Source organism: Zootoca vivipara, chromosome 17, assembly GCF_963506605.1.
Source record: "Zootoca vivipara chromosome 17, rZooViv1.1, whole genome shotgun sequence".
Taxonomy (NCBI): domain Eukaryota; kingdom Metazoa; phylum Chordata; class Lepidosauria; order Squamata; family Lacertidae; genus Zootoca; species Zootoca vivipara.
This window is the reverse complement of record NC_083292.1, coordinates 15193869-15215305: the sequence shown is the minus strand read 5'-3', so window position 1 is coordinate 15215305 and position 21437 is coordinate 15193869. Positions and strand designations below refer to the sequence as shown.

At 48.1% G+C, this 21437-nt stretch overlaps 2 protein-coding genes across 5 annotated transcripts in view; one reads left to right on the top strand and one right to left on the bottom strand.

Moving 5' to 3' along the window:
• Nucleotides 1–1168: 1168 nt before the first annotated feature.
• LOC118075613 (coiled-coil domain-containing protein 74B) lies at nucleotides 1169–7415 on the top strand. Of its 2 annotated transcripts, none has more exons than XM_035097662.2 (8): nucleotides 1169–1812; nucleotides 2194–2238; nucleotides 2926–3042; nucleotides 3163–3328; nucleotides 4072–4279; nucleotides 4375–4457; nucleotides 5206–5256; nucleotides 6295–7415. In XM_035097662.2, exons 1-8 carry the CDS (start codon nucleotides 1488–1490, stop codon nucleotides 6428–6430), a joined length of 1131 nt encoding a protein of 376 aa, XP_034953553.1. In that variant the 5' UTR covers nucleotides 1169–1487; the 3' UTR covers nucleotides 6431–7415. The 2 variants fall into 2 exon arrangements, with proteins under 2 accessions (XP_034953553.1, XP_034953552.1); XM_035097661.2 differs by having other exon boundaries at nucleotides 6292–7415.
• The window catches only part of MED15 (mediator complex subunit 15), a 28123-nt gene continuing 13535 nt past the window's right edge, over nucleotides 6850–21437 (bottom strand). For 2 of the 3 annotated variants that reach the window (XM_060269714.1, XM_060269716.1), the window contains 10 exons: nucleotides 18048–18167; nucleotides 13884–14020; nucleotides 13640–13767; nucleotides 13072–13206; nucleotides 11652–11715; nucleotides 11141–11207; nucleotides 9740–9900; nucleotides 8886–9052; nucleotides 8484–8582; nucleotides 6850–7891 (listed from right to left, as the gene is read on the bottom strand). In XM_060269714.1, coding sequence (XP_060125697.1) covers nucleotides 7755–7891; nucleotides 8484–8582; nucleotides 8886–9052; nucleotides 9740–9900; nucleotides 11141–11207; nucleotides 11652–11715; nucleotides 13072–13206; nucleotides 13640–13767; nucleotides 13884–14020; nucleotides 18048–18167 — 1215 coding nt within the window. In that variant the 3' untranslated portion in view covers nucleotides 6850–7754. The remainder of the gene's footprint in view (nucleotides 7892–8483; nucleotides 8583–8885; nucleotides 9053–9739; nucleotides 9901–11140; nucleotides 11208–11651; nucleotides 11716–13071; nucleotides 13207–13639; nucleotides 13768–13883; nucleotides 14021–18047; nucleotides 18168–21437) is intronic. The other variant, XM_060269715.1, reaches the window with a different exon arrangement.

The window sequence follows — 21437 nt, the reverse complement described above, 5'->3', positions numbered from 1 at the left end:
ATTAGAGGCACCGGCAGGATAATTCCAGAAAGGAGCAAGTGTGGAACAAAGGATGCACAAAGCATTTATACAACTGTTGCAAACACACACACATGATCTCTTGTGTCACCATTGGCTAGGGACGTGCATGGACAAAACATGCTTAAGTCATGCAGAGCCATAGTTAGCCAGATTTTTTTGCTTCGGGTGAAGCCTCCAGAGAGGCACCATTGAGGCTCCAGGCCTGTGTGTGTGTATGCAAATGTGCAAGGGTGGGTGTGTGCCAAACTGGGTCTGACCCAGGTGAAATAAAGCCTAGTTTTGTCCCAGAGTCAGGCATTCTACTTGGCCACAGAGCAGTTACTACTTGACCCTTGTCTCAGGCCCGGTGTAACTGGTCTTGCAGTTGCAGCCCAGCAAGCGGAAGTCTGACATTATCGCACCTCAGGAGTTATGGCTCCCAATTTATAGCACTTGGGTATCCTAAATACGTACTGCATAAGCAGATCACAAGAGGGTGTGTGAGCCTATTTGTGTGCTGTGCTGTGTTTCCCCTGTGGGTTCTTAACACCCTCCCTGGGCCGTGTCATCCAGCGAGGTCCCAAATCGAGGCACCCAGGTATCATTCCAAGTTGCTGGGCCAACTTTGGGGTGACTTGGGTCCTGTAGGATGGTTTTCAATCCAGCCCCAAGCTCTCAGTGCTCTGGGCCGTTTGGAGACTGCAGTGCAGGTGAGTGGGTGGGTTGGAGAGCATAGGAACCAATCAGCACAGAACCTTTGCCCCGCCGCCCAATAAAATATTTAAAGCGCTTGATGGACATCGCCATTCAAAACTGTAGTGCGCGCGCGCGCCGTAACATGCGATCGATCATGTGGGGGCGGGGTTTCCCTGCCCCTGCCCCCAATATTTTTTTTAATTCCTGGTGGGGAGCTAGCGAGAGGGGCGCCCCCTGACCCTTTATCATCTTTGAGGGTGAGAGGCCTCTTTTTAGTTATTGCCCCCCTTCATGGCTCCCACTCCCCGCGATTCCCCTCACGGAGCCTTTTCCCTTATGACGAGTCGAGACTAACACCCGCCCCTCACCGCGCTCGATGGGCGGGGCTGTCCTCCTCCTGTGCTGCGAGCGAGCGAGCGCCCGTCGCCATGGCGACAGAGGCGGCTGCGGGGGCGGGGAGCGGCGCGAGGCTCGGAGGAGGAGGAGGCGGAGGCGGCGGGAAGGGACCCAGAGCCGCCGCCTAATTCTCCTCAGGCGGCGGCGCTTCGGTCCTTCAGGTTTCCCGCCCAGGTAGGAGGAGAAGCGAAAGGGCCAAGGACCTCCCGCTCCTGAGGCGGAATGGGCATCGCCTCCGCCTCACAGGGAAAGCTCTTCTGAAGAGGAGGCGGCGCTGGCGGCGGCAGAAATGCGCCTTAGGCCCGTCCCGGCTGCTTCTCCTCGCACCCGAGCTGGTTGAGTCTGAGGCCTCTGCGCGTCCGGCTCTTCCGTCGCTTTCCTTCCCGGCCTCAGCCATGCAGAGCTCCGGTTTCCCTCAGCTGGGCCGCGCCCAGCACCTCCACCAGCAGAACAACCTCCACCTGCCTCCCTGGTCGCGCTTCGGCGGGCAGCAGCCTCCGTCTTCGCAGCAGGAAAAGGCCGCGTTCCCGGCTCAGCCGTCGCCTTCGCACCCCGCTTCTCAACCTCACCCTCCTCGGCCCCCTCGGACTCCCAGCGCCGACGGCTGGAGGAGGACGGCCACCGACCTGGAGCGCAGCCTCAAGTTCCTGCAGGCGCAGCACGCCGAGACCCTCCAGAAGCTCCACGAGGAGATCGATGTCCTCAAGAGGCAGAACAAGGGTGGGTTGCTGGAAGGTTACCCACCCCCACCCCCCAAATAGGAGCCAACTCCTAGGAGACGAGGCAGATCCGCCTCCCCCTATAAAATATGCGAAGGGGTTCGGCAGCCCCAAAGTGGATGGCCATTGCCATTCAAATAGCACCGCATCATGTGCTCAATTATAAGGGGCGGGGCTTGCTTACCTGCCCCAATATTTCATTCAAGTTGGTACCCCCTCCCTGATAAAGAGGTGGTTGCAGCAGCAGCACTCCAGCTCCGGGTGCTTAGAGCCAATCCATCCCCAAGTAAAACAATGGGGAGATCCCTGAGCGTGAACAAGGTTACCAGTTAAAGGAGGGATGGGCTGGCCACAATAACACGACCTTGTCTTTTTCTTGCAGATCTTAATTATAAGCTCATCATGCAACCGATACTTCAGAGGAAAGGTACAACCTTGCACTGCCCATATTTGAGAGTTATAAAGTGAAACTAGTCACTTGCCCACTCAATGCTCAGGAATGGATAAGATGGTTTCTGACACAGCTGCTTCACCTAAACCAGGGCTGGGGAACCTTTTGGGCTCCATGGACCAGATCCTGATCAGGTTCGGCCTCCCACTGAATTTGACAGCTGTGTTTGGTGGTGTCAAAATCACCTGTCAAAATCCTTTGTGCTTAGAAACCACAAGGCAAGAGACCTTGACAGCCCCATGTTTGGAAGCTCATAGCAGAGAGTTGTTAATGAGGGGGATAGGCGAGTCCAGTGAAGCTGGTGCTTGTAATATGTGAGCCCTGGTTGTTACCCAAGAGATTAGGCTTGGTGTTTCTTGAAGGGAATGAGTGAGTGGGCACATACACAGGCTGACATGGAGCGGGTGAAGGAAGGTCCAACTGACCGCCTCCCAGCTCTTGATAGGCAAGGAGTTGATGCCAAGCCTGGGAGCTTGGGAGGTTCCTGTTAGAATATTTCAGCTGCCAGGATGTCAAGACACAAAAGGGTCCTTTCTGAGACTGTCCTGTTTGGCCTTCCCTATGGTTATGCACTCTTACGTGGGGACTGGTGCTAGCCCTTCAAGGGAGTATGCACCTCTCTGCCAGATTATTCAACTAGTTCCTTTCTTTCTGTTTTTGTAGATCATTCTTCCAGCAACTTGCCTAGTAAGTCACAGCCAGGAAGCAGTTCACCGGGGAAGACAAGTGCCGGCTTAAAGATGGTAGCATCAGTAGCAAAAGAAGAGCACAGAGAAGAAGGTACATACACAGTCTAAGCTAAAAAGATAGTGTTAACAGTGGCCACAATGCCTCTGATGCCATGGCTGTGTGGTGTTTTGAGTGTATTAGCAATGCAGCCTTTTCCTAAACATCTTGTAGGTTCTGAGGAGCTGGAAAAGAAGCCAGTAAGTGGCGAGTTCATGATGGACGAGACGAATGCAGACGAGAAAATTATAGAAAGGGAGGTAGACAGAGTAATGTGGAATGAATTGGAGGACTTCATGCCGGAGCGGGATACAGTTCCAGAAGAGGCAGCTCATCCCAGGTTTGAGAACACCCATTGAAGTAGCAGTAACTTCTAAATCAAAGCAAGTTTCACATTGTTATTGTTACTGATGATTAAAAGTTCTGCTTACTATTTATCAAGGTGGTGTACACACATCCTCTCTCCATTCTATCCTCACAACAGTCCTGTGAGTGAACTTGTGCTGAGAGGCAGTGACTGGCTCAAGGTAACCTGGGAGGCTTCATAGCTGAGTGGGGATTTGAACCTTGGTCTCCTAAGTCTTAGTCCAACACTCTAGCACTACACCACATTGTAGTGTGCAGAACTCTGCAGAATTCTCAGTCTTACGCAGGCTTACTTGGGCCTTGCTAGACTAAGTGTGGTTACTCTCAGATAGGTACGTAGCTTCTTTTGTACAACAGACTGATACAGCTACTGTTCAGCAAGTGAAAGCAATTCCTTTCTGATATTGGTGATAAGCACACACTATTAAGCCCACCAGTGATCTGACAGCTGGGGGAAACCCCGTCATTCAGGATTATTTTTTTTAATGTAACACTCATATAACTGCTTTGAAGCTATATAAAAAGGGAAAAATATTTTTAAAGCCAAGAGAAATGGGAAGGAAACTAAAACTGATGAAAGAATAGGGCAGTTGGATAGCCCTCGTGTTGGGGCTACTTGAAAAGACTGCTAGTCAGTCCCTCTTAGGCCATAGGTTGCCCACCTGTACTTCACTGAAATAATTGTTCCTTGGTCACACTTCAACTGTGTTGTTACAGAGATGCAGATGTTTGTGACAGGATGACATCCCCCATCCCTTTTTCATCTGGACAAAGCAGGGCAGGGAATGTGAAAATCCCTGCTGCTTCTTCCAACCCCTTCTTGGTGACAGTGCTCCCTTCCTACATGCGGAAGCCACCAACGCTGGAGGAGTGCGAAGTGGTCATTCGGCAGTTGTGGAACATCAACCACATGCAGATGCAGGAGGTGAGGCTGCTTGCTCTCCTGGGTCCCACAAAGGCAGGAAGCTGACATTGCAGGAGGAGCAGAAAAGTCACACACACTCCTCCTCTCTTCTTCAGCTGATGTATTTGAGATCGTCCTTGGAAGAGATCAACAAGAACAAAAGAATTCCTGAGGGCTACATGCTATCTGGCCATGTTGGGTAAGGTGGTTTTTAATGGAAAGAGGAAGGATGGTACCTCTGAATATCATTCGAGTCACAGCAGGGTCTCCAAAGTACCGCAGTTGATTGATTAGGTGGTCGCTGGAACTAATGAGTGGTTCAGCTGTGGCTTTTAGCTACTTTTCACAAAGCTATTTGTGAGCACATAATGTGAGATAGCTCAATTTTTTGCCAGGGAACCTTCTGTGATCTCTGCAGTTCTTCAGAGATCCCATGCATTCCTGTACCATCCTATCTCCCTGAGTGAGGAGAAAATAGCAGCTGAAAGCAACTGTCCAAATTAACTCTCCATAAAAAAAAATTAACCTCACTGGAATTTTTCTTTGTAGCTGGGCTTAAATTTAATTGGAGCAGGAAGTGGTTATGCTTGGAGTAGTCTACCTATGTGGAGAGAGCATGGGAATGCTTACTGCATGATTACTAAACTGCTGTATCTCACCTACTAGGAACTTTGATGGCAACTGCAATCTTGAGAGCAGGTGTGTTGGGGCATTTCCATGAGCTGAGAAAGCAGGCTGCAGTAGTATTTTGCTACTTAAGATGTTCCTATGAGTCTCAAAAGTGTTATTTCTATGCCCTATGGAAGGACATAATGCATGATGAAAGGGCAAGAGATGAGAATTCTTTCCCCAGTGCCCAATTGTTGGTGCCAGAATAAGTACTCCGTGACCTAGTATGAAGTAGCACTTACCTATAAATATATATGCTAATTAATGTTTTCCTTCAGGAACCAAGAGGTCACACGGTTGCCCAAGGTGAAGAATGGTCCTAAGAAATGGTAAGCAGGCATCTTATTTTAACACAGGCCAGAGATGGCTTAAGGGGAGCACAATCGGTTAGGTCACACTGGGCGCTTTGCCTTTGGGGCACTGCAAGGACCCGGCAATTATGATTTAGAATGCAGCATGAGAAGTAGGGGGGGCGAGTAAATCTGGGTGTCACAGAAATTTAAGATCCCGAGGTCCACCACTACAAAGGTCACTCACAACTTTTTATTAAAGTTTTGCAATTAAAAGTCTCCCAACAGGCTTCCCAAATTAGAAAAAGTATTTTGTGGTCAGGATCTAATTGAAATGTAAACATTTTTCAAACTGGACTGCCACACTTTCCCAAACACTTTTTTTAAAAAATGCCATTACATTCTGTGCCTTTGAGTCTCCTCAGAGGTGTCCTGATGCCAAAAAGTTTTGTGGCCCTTTTAAAGCACTTCCAAAATTGGTCTGTTTTTTTTAAAAAAAAGTTTACTGACTGCTCTTGTGCTGATGCCAAAAGGTTTATGACCCCCCCCTTCTCACCAAGACCTTGCAATTTTTGTTTAAAAACAAAAAAACAACCCCAAAAAATAGAATTTCATTTTTACGAATTTAATCTTGAATGATAAAAATGATATAAAGGTGTTGAATCAGTTGATGGGAAAGAAGTGCAGTTCTTGCCTCAGCCCCCCAGGGGGGTTGACTCTGGGTCAGTTCTGCCCTTGGCTCACCTCTCTGCTCCAAGGTGAAAGGGGTGTTGAAGTGCAAGCAAATTCTACTGTAACACCTGCTTACACTTGTCACTTGTGCAGGTGGAGAAATGTTCCCATTTGCTCCAGAGGACTAGTTTAGTACATACGAAACATCAACATCAGACAGTTTTTGGCTTTGAACGTGAATTACCTTGGCTAAAAGCCAAGACTCCAGAAAAAAAAATTCTTTGGGTGTGGGGGCAGACACTAAACTTGGACACTGTCTTCCTCAAACACCCTATTAGGAGGATGAGAGAGCAGCTTATTTAAATGCAGACTTCAATTTGACAGGCCCACTTTGTTCTCCAGTAGGATCCTCACACCACTGCCTGCTGCTGAAAGGGCTGTGTTGCCAGCACTGAAGCAAACACTAGGAAATGCTTTTGCAGAGAGACAGAAGAGAACACAGGCTGTTCAGAGGAACAGGCTCCACCGGACAGCACTTTAGCAAGTATGGTTCAATTGGCCTCTTTTTGTAATGTGTCTCCTTGCCCTAAAGTGGTTTGAAAGCCAGCTAAACCATTTCCGAGTGTGTGCTGTACTTTCAACAAATTGTTTCTGGTGTTCACCACTTAATTTTTTAAAACTTCATAATCATCCTTTTTTGTCCACCTAGCTACAGAAGATCACAGTGACCTTACTTCTCCCTAGAAACTGTTCTACCTTCAGTAGTAATTAAGTTTACTTTTTTAACTACAGAATTGGGGGCTTTTAGATGCCAAATACACAAAGCCTCCTTAGACAACCCCAGGTCAAGGGGGTATCAAAGTGACTTTGCCTTTTAGCAAACAAGATTCTGTGCCCTTGTGCTCAGGCTGCGGTGGAGCCAAAGGAGTTTGGGGGGTTGCAAGAGAAAATAAGTGAGTGTTAAACACTGGAACAATACATTTATTACAATAAAACAAATGCCTTAGTTCATGTATGAAATAATTGATACTTTGTACTGCAATCAATCAGAACTTCTTAAGTACATTTTAAAAAATGTCCTCAAATTGACACAGCAATCACACATTTACAGATAGCACAGCAATTGGATGCCGTGTTGAAGAGTGCAAGCCAGTATTCAGCGACTCTGCTGCAAAGGTGATAGCAGAAGTATGTAAAAACAGCAATACTTCCACAAAGATCAAGAGAGTTGTGCATGGGAGGTAGGAGAAAGCAAAGCCAGGGCTGAGTGAAGCAGCCTCAGTCTCACCCTATGCCCAAGGAGGCTCCTTCTGTGAGGCACAAGTTGATGAATGACACTTGACCCATGGCTTGCCAGAGCCACATCAGTCTAATAGCTGGCTGCCTCATAGTTGGGAAGACACAAACCGCTCGCCTGCTTCAGTCAGTCACTCACTCTGCACACAGCTATCAAAGAACAGCTTGTGTGGTGGGTGTGCAGGCAGCCTCTTCTTGGGCTGGTATCCAACCAAGCATACATATATACATACATACTGGCACTGGACGAGGTCTGGAGGACGCTGTCCCTTTTCTTATAGTAGAGAGACTCCGTGACAGAAGTCTACACACACTCTTCTCTAAGAAGACATTAAAAAAAGTCATTAACACGTCTGCCGTAAGAACCGTGAAAATCCACCCCCTGCATCAAGTTATGGGCAGGTCTACAAAGGCAGAAGAAGCACAAGCACTAAACCTAACGCCAGGCCCTTTACAAAGCCAGGCTCCTAGTAAACAAAAACAATTTAAGGCTTCTGCTTCACACGTTCCTGCCCTGCTTGGCTGTGATTTTTTCCAGCTCAGGCCCAGCAAGAGGAGATGACGAGACATTAAGCAGCAGACAAGCAGGCCTGGCGGATGCTCTGCGCCCAGGTGTTAAGGAGTGCTGTGACAGAGTGCTTGTCAGGAAGCTGCAGCAATTTTGACATCATGTAGCGATACACTGACTGCAAGAAAGGGTTTGCTTCTGGAAAGAAAAAAGCAGAAAGAGTGTTATTTAAAAAAATAAAGGACACCATACAGATGGCAGCTCGTGTGTGGGCGGTTTTGTGACTCATACTGATGGGTTATCAAAGCTGGGGATTTGGAGCTGCAGAACTGAGAAAAATGAGTCATTGGCTTTTCTTTCCTTCACCTCACCACTGGAAGCAGTAGCAGTGTCTTGTTACATATCCAAAGCTTCCAAAATTCAATCAAGGGATTTCCTTAGGATACGTGAATTCTGAGCTTCCAAAGCTTAAAAGTGTGAGGGCAGTTTTCCTGTAAAAACGTTGTGTGTGTGTGTTTATAAGTAAAAAAATGTTGGTTCTCTTCTTCCCACTTGGCCTCTAGCAGTGTCCCTCAAAAAAACCCAGTATTCTGAAATCACAGATCAAACTTTACCACATCTCTTTCTGCAGCACAAATAAATCCACACTCAAAAGACAGGATGGGAGTCTTAATATGAAGTGGTCAAATGGATCACAAACGCTAAACTCACCAGTTCCAAGGCTTAATGTAGACCCTATACCCCATCACCCACCCAAATGTCATTTTCTGCCTGCCTTGTTCTTTCATACCGTACTGCTGAGGGTTATCAATCCATAGGGGGCTCTGATGTGGATAATCAGCTGGGACGCTCAGTTGCAATGGTGGGACATTTGGAAGGTTCTTGTCATCTGGAATCAGACACATTTTGCATTATTTTCTCAACATTCTCTAAGAGACACCTAAACTCACTTATCAGGCAGCCTCTTTATTAAGTAGGAACTCAGAAACAACCTCTCTTTCCCAGGCAACAAGGACCTGACCCATCAAGGTCTGGTTAGGATCCTCTGTTACCCTTTTGTCTCTTGGGCAAGTTTTGGACCTTAACCAGGCCCAGTCAACCTCTACTGCTGCCACCACCACCACTGCAGGCTTTTAGCCTGCAAATATCAAGAGGATATTTGAAGACAGAGCTGCCTTTTCTTGCCACTCACCTAGCTTGCATATGAGGTGGACGGTGCCATTGTTGCTGCAATGGGAAGGATCCAGATTCACCAAGAACTTTGGGTTTAATCTTGCAACCTCCCCTTGTAATACATTTGGTATAGTCTGCCTTTCGTCCTCTTCATACTTCCGCTTCCGAGGGGAAGTCACAGGGGTCCTATGATGGGACAGCCAATTTCAGATTCAATTCTCATTTCTAATTAATTTTGCATACAAAAAGATAAGGCAGCCACCAACAACAACTGGTCTAATTAAAATATCAAAGCAAGATAAAATAACTTTAGAAATAGCCGGAACAATATATATGCACAAATATCTGACAAATTCCAGAAGGGTAGCTGTGCTAAATCTCTTGCAGCACACACAAGTAGTCTTTGGGCATCTTATTCCTTCCATGCCTGGGCTCTAAGCTTTCCTAGCTCTCATAGAATCATAGAGTTGGAAGAGACCACAAGGGCCATCTAGTCCAACCCCCTGCCAAGCAGGAAACACCATTAAAGCATTCTTGACATATGCCTGTCAAGCCTCTGCTTAAAGACCTCCAAAGAAGGAGACTCCACTACACTCCTTGGCAGCAAATTCCACTGCCGAACAGCTCTTACTGTCAGGAAGTTCTTCCTAATGTTTAGGTGGAATCTTCTGTCTTGTAGCTTGAATCCATTGCTCCGTGTCCGCTTCTCTGGAGCAGCAGAAAACAACCTTTCTCCCTCCTCTATATGACATCCTTTTATATATTTGAACATGGCTATCATATCACCCCTTAACCTTCTCTTCTCCAGGCTAAACATATCTCACAATTCCTTAGCCATCTTTCAGCAGATACTGGAACAAGGAATATACATACGTGATGGGTGGACCATGGATGGCAGTCATTGCTGGCATAAAGGTTCGGTAGAGGGAATGATTGAAGACTGGTGAGCGGATATTGGCCAAGACAGCATCCAACAAGGGTTGGCACAAGTACTGCTGCTTTGTGGGAGGCACTGTAGGGGGTGGGGGGGTGGGCTGACATACAAGAGACACACAAGGATTTAGGGAAGGTGTAGTTCTGTCCAAGCCAGTAGGTGTTGCTGTACTCTCAGGAAACAACAGTTTTAAGAATAACTTGAGATTTCAGGCCCTCTGCTCAGATGCCAGCTTACAGATCTGTCCACTGAATCTCAGACAGCTCCATGTAGAGACAAAGGACTTCATAAGGCACCCACCCTCATCCTACCAGGTTCACCTCCCATGAGCAGCTCCAACTCACCCACTCTGCTTGGCCTTGGGGCTAGCCAACTGTCAAGATGCCTGTCTTTCTTTCCTTACCCACCATCTACTGGGGGTTCTCAGATCCCATCAAGCAATTGCTCCTTACTCAGCTTTGGACACACTGAAGTTTGCTTGTATGGTTGACTTGCAACTTAACGTGCCTGTAACTTGCGTGAGCTCAGCTTTATGGGCCTGGCTGATTTTTTTTTTATAAAAAAGAGGCAGTCATCAAGGGGGGCAGGAATTGGAAGAAGACAGGGACATTGGCAATTGCGCCCACCAACGCACTCACCTTGGGTGAGCAGTTAAGAGAGTGAAAGCGGCCTTGGGAGCATTCAGAGGTGCATGGAAGTCTTCAGTGGTTTCTACAGGACATTTTCCAGTATTTAAAGGATTGACTATGTGATTTTGGCTTTACGTGCTACCTCTGGAACTTAACTTGTGTAAGTTGCGAGTCGTTTGTTCTTGTAAAAGCAGAATAGCACTGTAGCTCTGTCAGCGCCAAGGCCCATCTAGTCCTGTTCTCATAGTGGCTATCAGATGTCTCTGGGAAGAAGCCCAGAAGCAGAGTGCAACAGTTGCACTCTCCCTATCTGTACCGGTAATTCCTTGCAACTGCTATTCAATGGCATGGCATGCCATGGCTAATAGCTGTTGATAGCTTCATCCTCCATGCATTTGTCTAATCCTCTTAAAACCATGCATAATCTTATACTCTATGTCTCCTCTTAATTGCCTTTTCTCAAAACTTAAAAAGTCCCAAATATTGTAACCTTTTCACATAGGGAATTCGATCTGGCCCCTTTTGGTTATCCCTTTTTAAATCTACAATATCCTTTTTGAGGTGTGGTGACCAGACCTTTATGCTGTACCGTGTCCAACTTCTTTGCCTAGATTTTCCTTCTTTTGTTCCTGACGTGCAGAATCATTGAGAAGAGAAAGCCCCCTGCTATTGTGGACTAGGGGAACAGAGATACACACAGAGGGAACTTACCACAGCCATGTCATTCTTGAGCTTCTCCAGAGCTATTTCACATTTCTGCAGTGTCTTCAGAGGACAGCTAGGAATGAAGAAAGTCAGTCTCAGAACAGGCACTTTTCTGCTTCAGAGAAAGTAGAATCGCCTCCTCGTTCCCCAGATGGACATGGCAAGCCACCAACAAACAGCACTCTCCCACCCCACTACTGCTGCTACACACAATGGTTAGGAAGAATGAAGCCACCTACTGGAACCTGGCCCTGCTGCTGGGGGGGGTATGCTTCTTGTGCCTCTCTTCCTACAGAGAAGACATTTCCTGCCTGCTACACTTGGCAAGCACAAACCAAGAACAAGGCAGGCTAGAGCATTGAGCTGCTTTTTCCTCAACTAAGACAAAGCAGAATTTTGCCTGTGAACACAACTAGCTCTTATTATCTCCTGCCGCTTACAAAGACAACTCCTCTAGCTGTTCAAAGGAAGGAGAGCAGGAAGAGATGATGGGTCGAAAATGAGCACACAAGTTTACCGTTTGGAAGGATCAGTCAGAATATCCAGCAGGCTTTTCATCTTACTGAGGTCCTTCTTCCTGTCTGAAATGATAAGAAAGACGCCTTAAAGAGGCAGTTATGCTAGAACTATCTTGCAGGACAGAGAGAAAGGAGACTGTTTATACTCATCTGTGTTTTGTCCTTTATTTAGAACATTTCTATATGACTTCGTTTCCCCTAGGGAACTCTTAAGTGGCTAGCAGCATAGAAATTTGAAAATAACCAAAGCAACTAAATAAAACGCAATAATAATAATAAATCAGCTTGAACGGGTAATAGTCAAGACAATGCTGTTCATCAACAGTTAAAACATCTCTTGGTTTGAACACTCTAAAAAAACTCTTTGGTGTTAGTTGGCATTCAGCAGGGCTGGCTAACCTGTAGCCCTCCAGATGATCTTGCAGATATTAAACTTGCATCATCCCAAACATGGGGGCCATGTCGGCTGTGGCCTGAAATTAATTGGAGTCCAACAATCTGTGAACCACCCTGAGATCTTTTGATGAACGGTAGTATATAAATTTATTTTTACAAATACAAAAAAACTTATGGAGGGTCACAGGTAAGGTTACCCACCAATGCCATAGAGTGGAGAGACCCAACTGACCTCTTTTTATGGTTCACTGGCTAATCATTGCATGTTTTCAGTTTATACTTTATTTTCCTGAGCAGCAGCTGCAGCCTAGTTTTACAGTTGCATCAATATACATCTCAAACTGGTATGTGCTTGTGGAGGAGGGAATTTGGGGAAAAGAATAGGATTGTGGAGTGAGGGACTTGCAGGAGAGGAGAACATGGGTGAATGCACAACTGCAATGATATAAATTTGGTATTAATAGTAGGAGACTGTATAATGAAGGAAGGCGGCATTACGACAGTGGCCCTGAAGGGAGGCAGCAGCAGATCTCTTCTGACAGGTGAAGGAGGTCTGTGCCTCTTAAAATTCAAGCTTCCCTGCCTAAGACAACCACTCAGAAGGAGGTCATAGGGTGCAACATGGCCTCTGTCACATCCTTGCGAGGACAGCAGCAGATGGCACAAACTGATAGTGTGTCCATCCCTTCTGCTTTTCAGAGGGTGCAAAAGTGCAAAATGCCTCAGGCAGCCTTCCATATGGCCCTTGGTGTGCCATGCCCAAACACGGTTCAGCCACAGAATGTAACTCTAGGCAGAGCCAAAGAATTCATCGCCACCCAGTTTCCCTCTACTTCCTACTTCTTGCACATGACAAGGCTATATTTACAGGTAACCCGGCAGCAAGTAGGAAATAACATGGCTTGATCTGGACTACCAAGCCCGAGACCTAGGAGAAAGCCTCTTGGTACCACCTGCTGCAAGGGGAAAGGCTATCAAGGCTGATACCCCAAGCACACCACAGGGGGTGGGGGACACACTTACCTTCATTCTTATCTATCTTGTTGATCATCCTCCGCAGAGGCTCAATGTACTTGGAGAGCTGCTTGAGTTTTTCCAGGTACTGCTGCTCCTCGGATTGGCTGGAGCTCGCTGGGCTCATGACAGAGTTGGGATTGCCTTCCAGGCAGAAAAGAGGACAAGTTAGAGCCATGGAGTAAAGGCACAGAATAGGAGGAGGAGGTAGTTGCACCCAGCAGAGTTTGCCTTCCATCTGCTTTCCTGCATGCACCCCCAGGCTGCTCCCCCTCTGCCACCATCACCAAGCTGTTCTGGGGATTCAGAGTTTGGCTGTGGGACATGCTGCCTTTGTCCTGTTGTCGGGCTGCCTGCAATGCAACTTCTGCCAGGGAATCAGAGGGTCACAGGCTGTACGCAAATTATGTTCACCCACCACACCACTCATAGTTAAAATTACCAAAAATCCTCTCAAATGCCAGCACTGGGTCCCCACAATTAACCCCATTTATGCAAAAAATGCAATACAGGCACAAACCTGGAGGTAAAAAGAGGGGCAACCTGGTTTTGCTCCCTCAAGCCCTGCACAAATTACCTGGAGTATTAAGTGGCCCTGGAGATGGGACACTGAAGTTCTGTGGCGTTCGTGCAGCTGCTGGACTCTGAGAGGGCTGAGGAGATGGACTGGGGAGGAAGCTGCTGGGAGATGGGGCTGGACCAGAGCTGAAAGAGGAGGAAGATATTTCCCATTGAGGTCTGGGGATGAAGCAGCTATTATTGACCCTAAAAAGAAAACCTGAAACCATCTGAAGCCTGCTTACTCCTACATCAAGGCTCACCTGACATTAGAGTTGGGCTGGGAGGTTGGCTGCCCGGGCTGGGGAGAGGGCTGAGGTGGCGGAGGCATCGGCTGAGGGGTCTGGGCTTGCTGGGCTGGTGAAGGAGAAGACATCATGGTGATGCTGCTCTGGCTGACCTAGAACAAAGGAACCGTCACTGGCAAGAGGAGCCTTTCCAAACAGCCAAAGGCACCAGGACAAGAGCAGCGGCCAGGGATCCCATTGAAAGGCAGCATATTTGACCTGCTGAGGAGCCTTGGGCTTGCCACTCTCTCCTGGGCTGTAAAGTAATTGTAATGAACATGGCAGGAAGCTCAAAAACTCTTCAAACTAAGTGTGGAAAAAACAGGCCCAACACAGCAGCATTTCACTGCAAACCTCCTGTGACTTCACCACATGCAGAATTCTTCCCTGGCTTGCGAAGGACAGAGAGCCAACTCAGGGAGTCCTCAGTTCCATCTACATTTACTAGACCAAACATCTGTCTGAAAAATGCCAACCTCAACTAGTACCATGGGAGACTTACCTTCATTGTGGCCCAGTGCACCAAAACCCTGTTCCTTTAAGCTCTGTCAATGATTTCCTAGTAATAATCCACAGCAGACTGAGATGGTCCAAGGTGTGTATGTGTGCTGCATGCATGACAGATACAAGCTAGCTTGGCAGAAGAATGCTCCAGCCCCACAGAGAACAGAGCCAGAGTAAAACAGGGAACTACATGGAGCAGCAGCAGCAGTAGCTCATCATACAAAACACGTGTGTTTTGGGAAGCAGAGGAGGTGCGTGCCACAGTCCACAAGCTGCCCAAGTTGGCAGACTGCTTCCCTCTTTTGCTCCATTTCCACTGAGCATTAGAAGATCAGACAGACAAAACTTTCCGTTCCTCTTTGGGGGGACTCATTAGAAACTACAGCCGACTGCATTTAAATCTAGCTGAACAAACCCATCGTACCATAGTCCCTGCCCCCTCCCCCAGGGCCAATGGAGGCCTCGTATTTAGGCACTAATTAAGTTTTGCAGCTTTTAAAAAAAAATGCACATCAGACGAAAATATGATACCCACCCTCTCGGCTTAGAGCTGCAAATTAAGCAAATGAGACCATTTTTTGAATTAACAAATATTGACTTTGTCATTTTAAAGAGTTAAAAAATTCATAAATATTGCTTAAAAATATACCGTTTCAGATGACACAGGATTAGACGGTGATGAGCATGTCCTCCCCGATCTGCTGCTTATGTTGTATGAACAAACAGCTCACTCTTCAGAGCCTTATTTTGCTTTCCTCTGCCGTCATTTTTAATCTTTATTATGGCTAGGGGCCTCTCTAGATCTCTAAGAGGGCCTGCTCCCCCACCCCCTTCAAATTCCAGCCAAATGTGTGTGCAGTTTGCAGCATAATTAATTGTTCTAGGAATCTGAAGCAAAGAGTGAAGGCCGAGATTCTGTGTTCTCAACCTCTAATCTTCACAGCTGGCTCCCTCTAAAGGAGCAGCTTTTTTTATTTAAAAAATGGACAGATACTGATCAAAGCAAAAGGCCCATAGATAAGCAACACCTGTTCTTTTGCTTACTCTAGCTGCACAGCAGGGTTGACTGCCCACAGAACTTAAGTGAATGCCTTGGACCCAAAGCTTTCTTCTTTTTAGGATTCTACCTTATTTAAACTGCTCTCAATGCAAATTGTTTTCAGAAAACATTGGTGCCACTCAACTGCAAGAGAGAGTTCTTCAACTGTTTATCTGACAGCCTGATGCTGAATTTCTACAAGGCATAGTTGAGAGGGGGGAAGTGTTTCGTGACTGGCAAGCGCTGCAAAGCCAAGCCAGAACACCTTACCTAGAAAGCAAACTCCTATTTAAACCCAGTGTGAATCACAGGTATAGGGCCTGCCATTGTGCAAATGGGTTGCTCATCCACTGAGAAGCCACAGCAGTTTCGGTGTCAAGCCTGCAATGTGGAAGGGAGGTTGGACATGGGTGCCACACGGCTCATCTGTCAAACCTGTAGGGACTAGCTCAGAGATTTTGAGAAGCCTGCTAATTTAGGGGATACCGATACCGGCTTTGGTATTAGTGCTACAATACAGATAAGGGAGCAGCCAGCAAATTACTAGATCATTTTTTGTGTCCAGCTGATGGAAAGCAAGCTGGGAACAGAAGTGCTTGTGAAGCAGTAAGCAGGGACTGAAGGATATGCTAAGTGGCTGTGGATCTTTCTATGCACCCAGAACTACTTGCTGTTGACAACATTTAAGGCTATTCACAGGGTTGTCCATGTCAATCTGCTTCCTATGAATGCAGTGCTGGGTGAGTCAGATTAGAGGTCAATGTCTGGGTTTCCTTCTCAGGTGGCGTTTGTATGAAGCAGCTTTAGGAACCTTCTACCAACCAAAGCTGGTCTACAGAGAGGATATTGGTTCTCCTTCCCAGAACTTGTGTGGCTGCAGCTGTGACTGTATTCCACCAGGCCCAGATTCATTATGGCAGAGGAAACCTACATTCCCGCCGTCAGCTAAGCTGTGCAATCTGCCAGTGGACCTTGGTCAAAGCACTCACTTTCAGCCTTGGGAAGAACAGGAAGAACTGTCTCTCAAGACATTATTGTTTCCTGGCCAGCAAGATAAGGGTTGGAAAGAACTTGAAAACTAGGCATGCCAAACAGACCACAGAAGGTAGGAGTCAGTGAGAGAAGCAGCTCAGTGGAACGAGCCAAGCTCACAAGAGCCTTGCTGCTGTGTGAGTCAACACAAACCCTGGGATGTAACCGCCTCACAACAAAGCAAAACACGGGGGCTGCCAGCAGTTCTACGCTTTGAGAGTTGATGCTGCTTGAGCCCCCATGATGCACCCCAGCAATTTCTTTTCTGGGGGGAACCTAATGGTGCAACATACTGAAAAAAACAGCACACAAGGCTGGGCGGGGAGGTCATCTCAAGATCAGTGGACCAACCGAGCAGGTGAATATCCGTTGGTGGAGTTCCTCAGCAAGGGTGCTTGGGGGACACAAGTGGAGTATTTCACAGGTGTGGAAACAGCCAAACAGACCTGATAAAGACTGCACAGAATACCTTCTCCTGGAGTTTAATTGCCCTGACATGCTGCAGTCATTAACAATCCAAATGTGGGTGCAGAAACCACCTTGGGTGCAAATCCACAAAGTCACTTCATGTTGATCTTCGGTGTTCAGTCATTATGCATATGGCTTTTGTGAAGATGACAAATTGGGACTGTATAGCAGAAGGACTACAGAAGTGATAAACAGAAGCTCCAGCAATCTAAGCACCAGCAATCTGAAGGTGGTTTGACCTCTCTCTCCCTGCTGATTAAACAGACTGCCAGACAACCCACTTGAGTCAGATCTTGGCAGGATGGGTTTGGTGAGATCCCAGAAAGACCCACAAGGCTTCCTTCAGGGGAGCAGGAGGCACGAATCTCTGTTCAGTTGCCTTTGACTGGGCTGCATAAATGGCCAGAAACCTCTACCAGCCTCTTAGGAGGCAAAGAGAAGAAAAAGAGCAGCAGCAGCTACAATATGTAACAGGGAGAGCACATCTACCCCTCAAGGGTCTTTGCAAGCTTCCTCCTCCCCCAGAGGGCAGGCACAGGTTCAATGCATGTCTTAGCAGCTAAATCAGCATTCCTGCGATCTGTTCCTATGAACTATGCCAGGGGTCCCCAAACTAAGGCCCGGGGGCCAGATGCAGCCCAATCACTTTCTAAATCCGGCCCGCGGACGGTCCAGGAATCAGCATGTTTTTACATGAGCAGAATGTGTCCTTTTATTTAAAATGCATCTCTGGGTTATTTGTAGGGCATAGGAATTCGTTCATATTTTTTTTCAAAATATACTCCGTCCCCCCCAAAGGTCTGAGGGACAGTGGACCGGCCCCCTGCTGAAAAAGTTTGCTGACCCCTGAACTATGCCAAGCATTGTGGAGGCGAGGGGCAATGCCTCTCCTGGACTTCCCTGCTCCCAGAAGCTAATCTGCGGTCCTGCTTAGCTTCCCCCACCATTCTATGGGCTGCCTTCATTGGGGTGCCCATGTTCACTGTTGAGTGTGCACACCAGTAGTTGAACAGAACTCATAACAAGGGAGGTGGCCCCTTGTGCAAAACCCACCCCACCAGCCCCCTGGCACAACACACATCAGCTCCAGTAAATACCTGAGGCATTTGCTGTCCACCCAAAGGAATGGTGCTTGGAGGCGTGGCAGAGACAGCGGTGGTAGGCGGGAACCGTGGTCTTATTTGCATCCCACCTCGGGCCATAGTTGCGGTGATCATCTTGGGAGGACAGAGGGACAGACAAAAGTAATCGCAACACAAGAAACGCAGCACGCCGGCAGGATGAGAAGCACATGCAGCCTCCGAGGGGGAGGTGGAAGTCAAGCGAACTAGTCTTAGGAAGGCAACCCTGCAGCAGTTGCTGGGCTTGGGAGACACAACACTTGCACTCCTGACTGGCTGTCAAGAGAACTCTGGGGTGAGTGGGTGGATGTGGGGAGCTAGAATCCAATTAAGGGGAAACAATTAAAGGGGGGGGGGGAGTTCAGCTGCACATCAGCTGTATCAAGACCCTCTAATGCAGGCATGTCAAACCTGCGGCCCTCCATATGTTTTGGCCTACAACTCCCATGATCCCTAGCTAGCAGGACCAGTGGTTGGGGAAGATGGGAATTGTAGTCCAAAACATCTGGAGGGCCGCAGGTTTTACATACCTGCTCTAATGGGATGCCAAACCTAGAAGAGGAAATTGACATCACTGACCCACCTGGACACACAGCACCAGTCTGTATTAAGCTCTGTTTTAAGGTCCAGGTGTGACATGGGCAGGTTTGACCAGAGTTTCATCATCTGCAAACTATATGGCTCATCCGGAACAAGCCAAATTAGTGGAAAAGGCTTTGGACCCGTCTCCTGCCCAATTCCTGACCCTCAGGGGAGTCCTTAAGACTAGCCCAGACCTTGGGGGATGGGGGAGAATGATGATAGGCAACTGCATTTTGTGCTTCATGTAAATGGACCTGCAGCAGCCACAGCAACAATGTGTCTTGGGGAAAAAAAGTCATAGAGCTCAAAGTTGCTAACAAAAAAGTTAGGAACACAAACACACACATGAAACAAGGAGAAAGGAAATCACAACTCAAGAACAGCAAAACTTTGCACAGCTGTTAGTTCATTGCAGAGCAATCAAGCCCCCTCCCCTCCCCCCCCCCAGCCTGGGGCAGTGACGGATGGTCAAAGAGGCTTTTTGGAAGAGAAAGGAATGAGGGGAGGCCAGACAAACCACATGCGCATGTCCAACACACACAGCATGCAAAAGCCGCCACAGCAGGGGAGGGCAAGGCCAGGCAGCACACAACAGCAGAAGCAGCTTCCCAACAGAGGCGGATGCGCCACAGAAAATGGAGGGTGAGCCATGGCGGGCATGGGTGGTGGTGGTGGTGGCGGCAGCAGCAAGACCGGGGGTGGGGGTGGGGCAGCTGACAAAACGTGCTCCTCCTCCAGGCATTCCTCCACATTCAGAGCCACACAGGCGCCAGCAGGCTCAACCGAGGGACCACCGTGGGCTGGGGCCTCCTGCCACACCACCAAAGGGAAGACTGTTGGAGCCACGGCCTCCAAAGGCTCCTCCTAAGACCCAGCAGGAGAGTTGAACCAACTGCGAAGGCAGCACCATGACTTCAGTAAGCTGAACTTGCCAAGAACTCCAGACTGCAGGACCTGCCCCCCCCCCCAAGGCAAAAGCAGTTTGTGGAGACGGGGGGGGGGAGGCTGAGAAAGAGCTACTCTGGCACAGTAAAAGTGTTAGAACTGTAGAGTTGGAAGGGTCCACGAGAGTCAACTCTTCCAACCTCCTGCAATGCAGGAGTCTTTCCCCCAACATGGAGGTTGTACCCACAACCCTAATATTAGGAGTCTTATGCTCTACTAACTTGTTTGGGGTTTTTTCCTCTAGGATGCGCCTCTTCTATTTCAAATGAGAGTGAGTACACAGGCATCACCAGCGCAGAGCTCCCAAATTCCCAGGAACAACTCGTAGGGAGGATTTTCTCCCCCACCTCTTGAGGACTTCTTAAACTTATGGAAGAAGTTTAAATTGTACACAGGTTCAATTTCCTGGACAGCTAATTTGCGTATATCCTTCCTCCTACAAATTCAGTCCCCCCCCTTCCCCCTCCCCCCAAAAATCTAGAAAATGGAAGTATCAACTGCTAACCTCTCACTCCTAGCGGGTTTTGAGACATGAAGCTATGACCAAGATGTGGATCCAGACAGCATCTTGCCCCAGCAAAAGAGAGTGGAGTGGAATTCAGCTCCAGAAGCCACTGGATGTGGATGACCGTCCTTGAGGATTGATGGCTCACATCTCCACAACACACTGAAAGGGCCTGAACTGGAGGGCTGGCTCCAGCAGCCCACAATCCAGAGGAGAAAGTCTGCCTAGAAGAGCCGCCTCATGCGATTGGCTTGCCTTTCGTTCAAGGCTTCCTCCCACACAGTACCACCAGGAGGGCTCATTGAATGATGATAAGGGAAGGGTTCGGGGAAGTAGTATGGTAAATAAATCCTAACTGCATTTCTAGGAGAAAGGGCAGGCAGGCAGCAATTGCCTCCTGATCCCAATGGGAGATGAAGCTCCACTCCAAGAAGTAAGAACCCCCCCTTGCCAGGCATCAAGAAGCAAGACGCTGGAGAGACTACCAGAAAAGTCAGGAAGCGATTTAATTTGAAAACCACAGAAAGGCACCCATAAAGGACAGAGAAAAGGCCCAGAGCCAGGCATTTCCTTGGTTAAAGCAAGTCGCTTGTTGTATTAGAGATGGTCATCAGCCTCTCTCTAGGTGTCTTAATGTGCATGACCTCTCCTTGGCAGGCTGGAGAAGCCAACCCTACTTTGGGCATGGCCAAGAGCCACAATAACCAATTATGCCCCCCTAAATCAGGTGTGGGGTATCTCTGTTCCTTGAGATGTTGCTGAACTCCAATTCCCATAATCCCTGGCCAATGACCATGCTTGCTAGCTGGGTCAATAGTTCCCCACACCTGCCTTGGATGATGTAATTGAGGCTGGCCCCCTAGGCCTTTTCACCTTGGAGCAACTGGTAGCAGCCACCATTTGTCAGAATGGTGCGTGCCAGCCAGAAAGAGCACCCCAACTCCCACCATAGATAACCATTCCCAAAGGCATTAGCTGACCATTTCCTCAGCACACAATCAAGGACTTCCTCGTAGTCTTTGCGACTGCCAATGCCACAGTATTAACTGGCCAGAGGCCACATCAGGTGGGAAATGTTGGTTTGTTGTGTTTGGGAAGCTGCTTTGTGCAAGCCCAGTTGCTTTCACACAAGCTTGGCCCGCTCCCATCTGCTAGCCAACTAGCGAAAGATGAGGTGAGCCAGAGTGGGAATCAGGGGGGGCTATGGCAAATGGGTGGAAGCACATGGACCTTGTGACAGGGCAGCCAGAAAAGACATGGAAGTGCATCCCAGGACTTTGCACTCTTTACCCCGCCGAACCTTTGAAGAGGCCCATCTGCTTCCAGTTCATTAA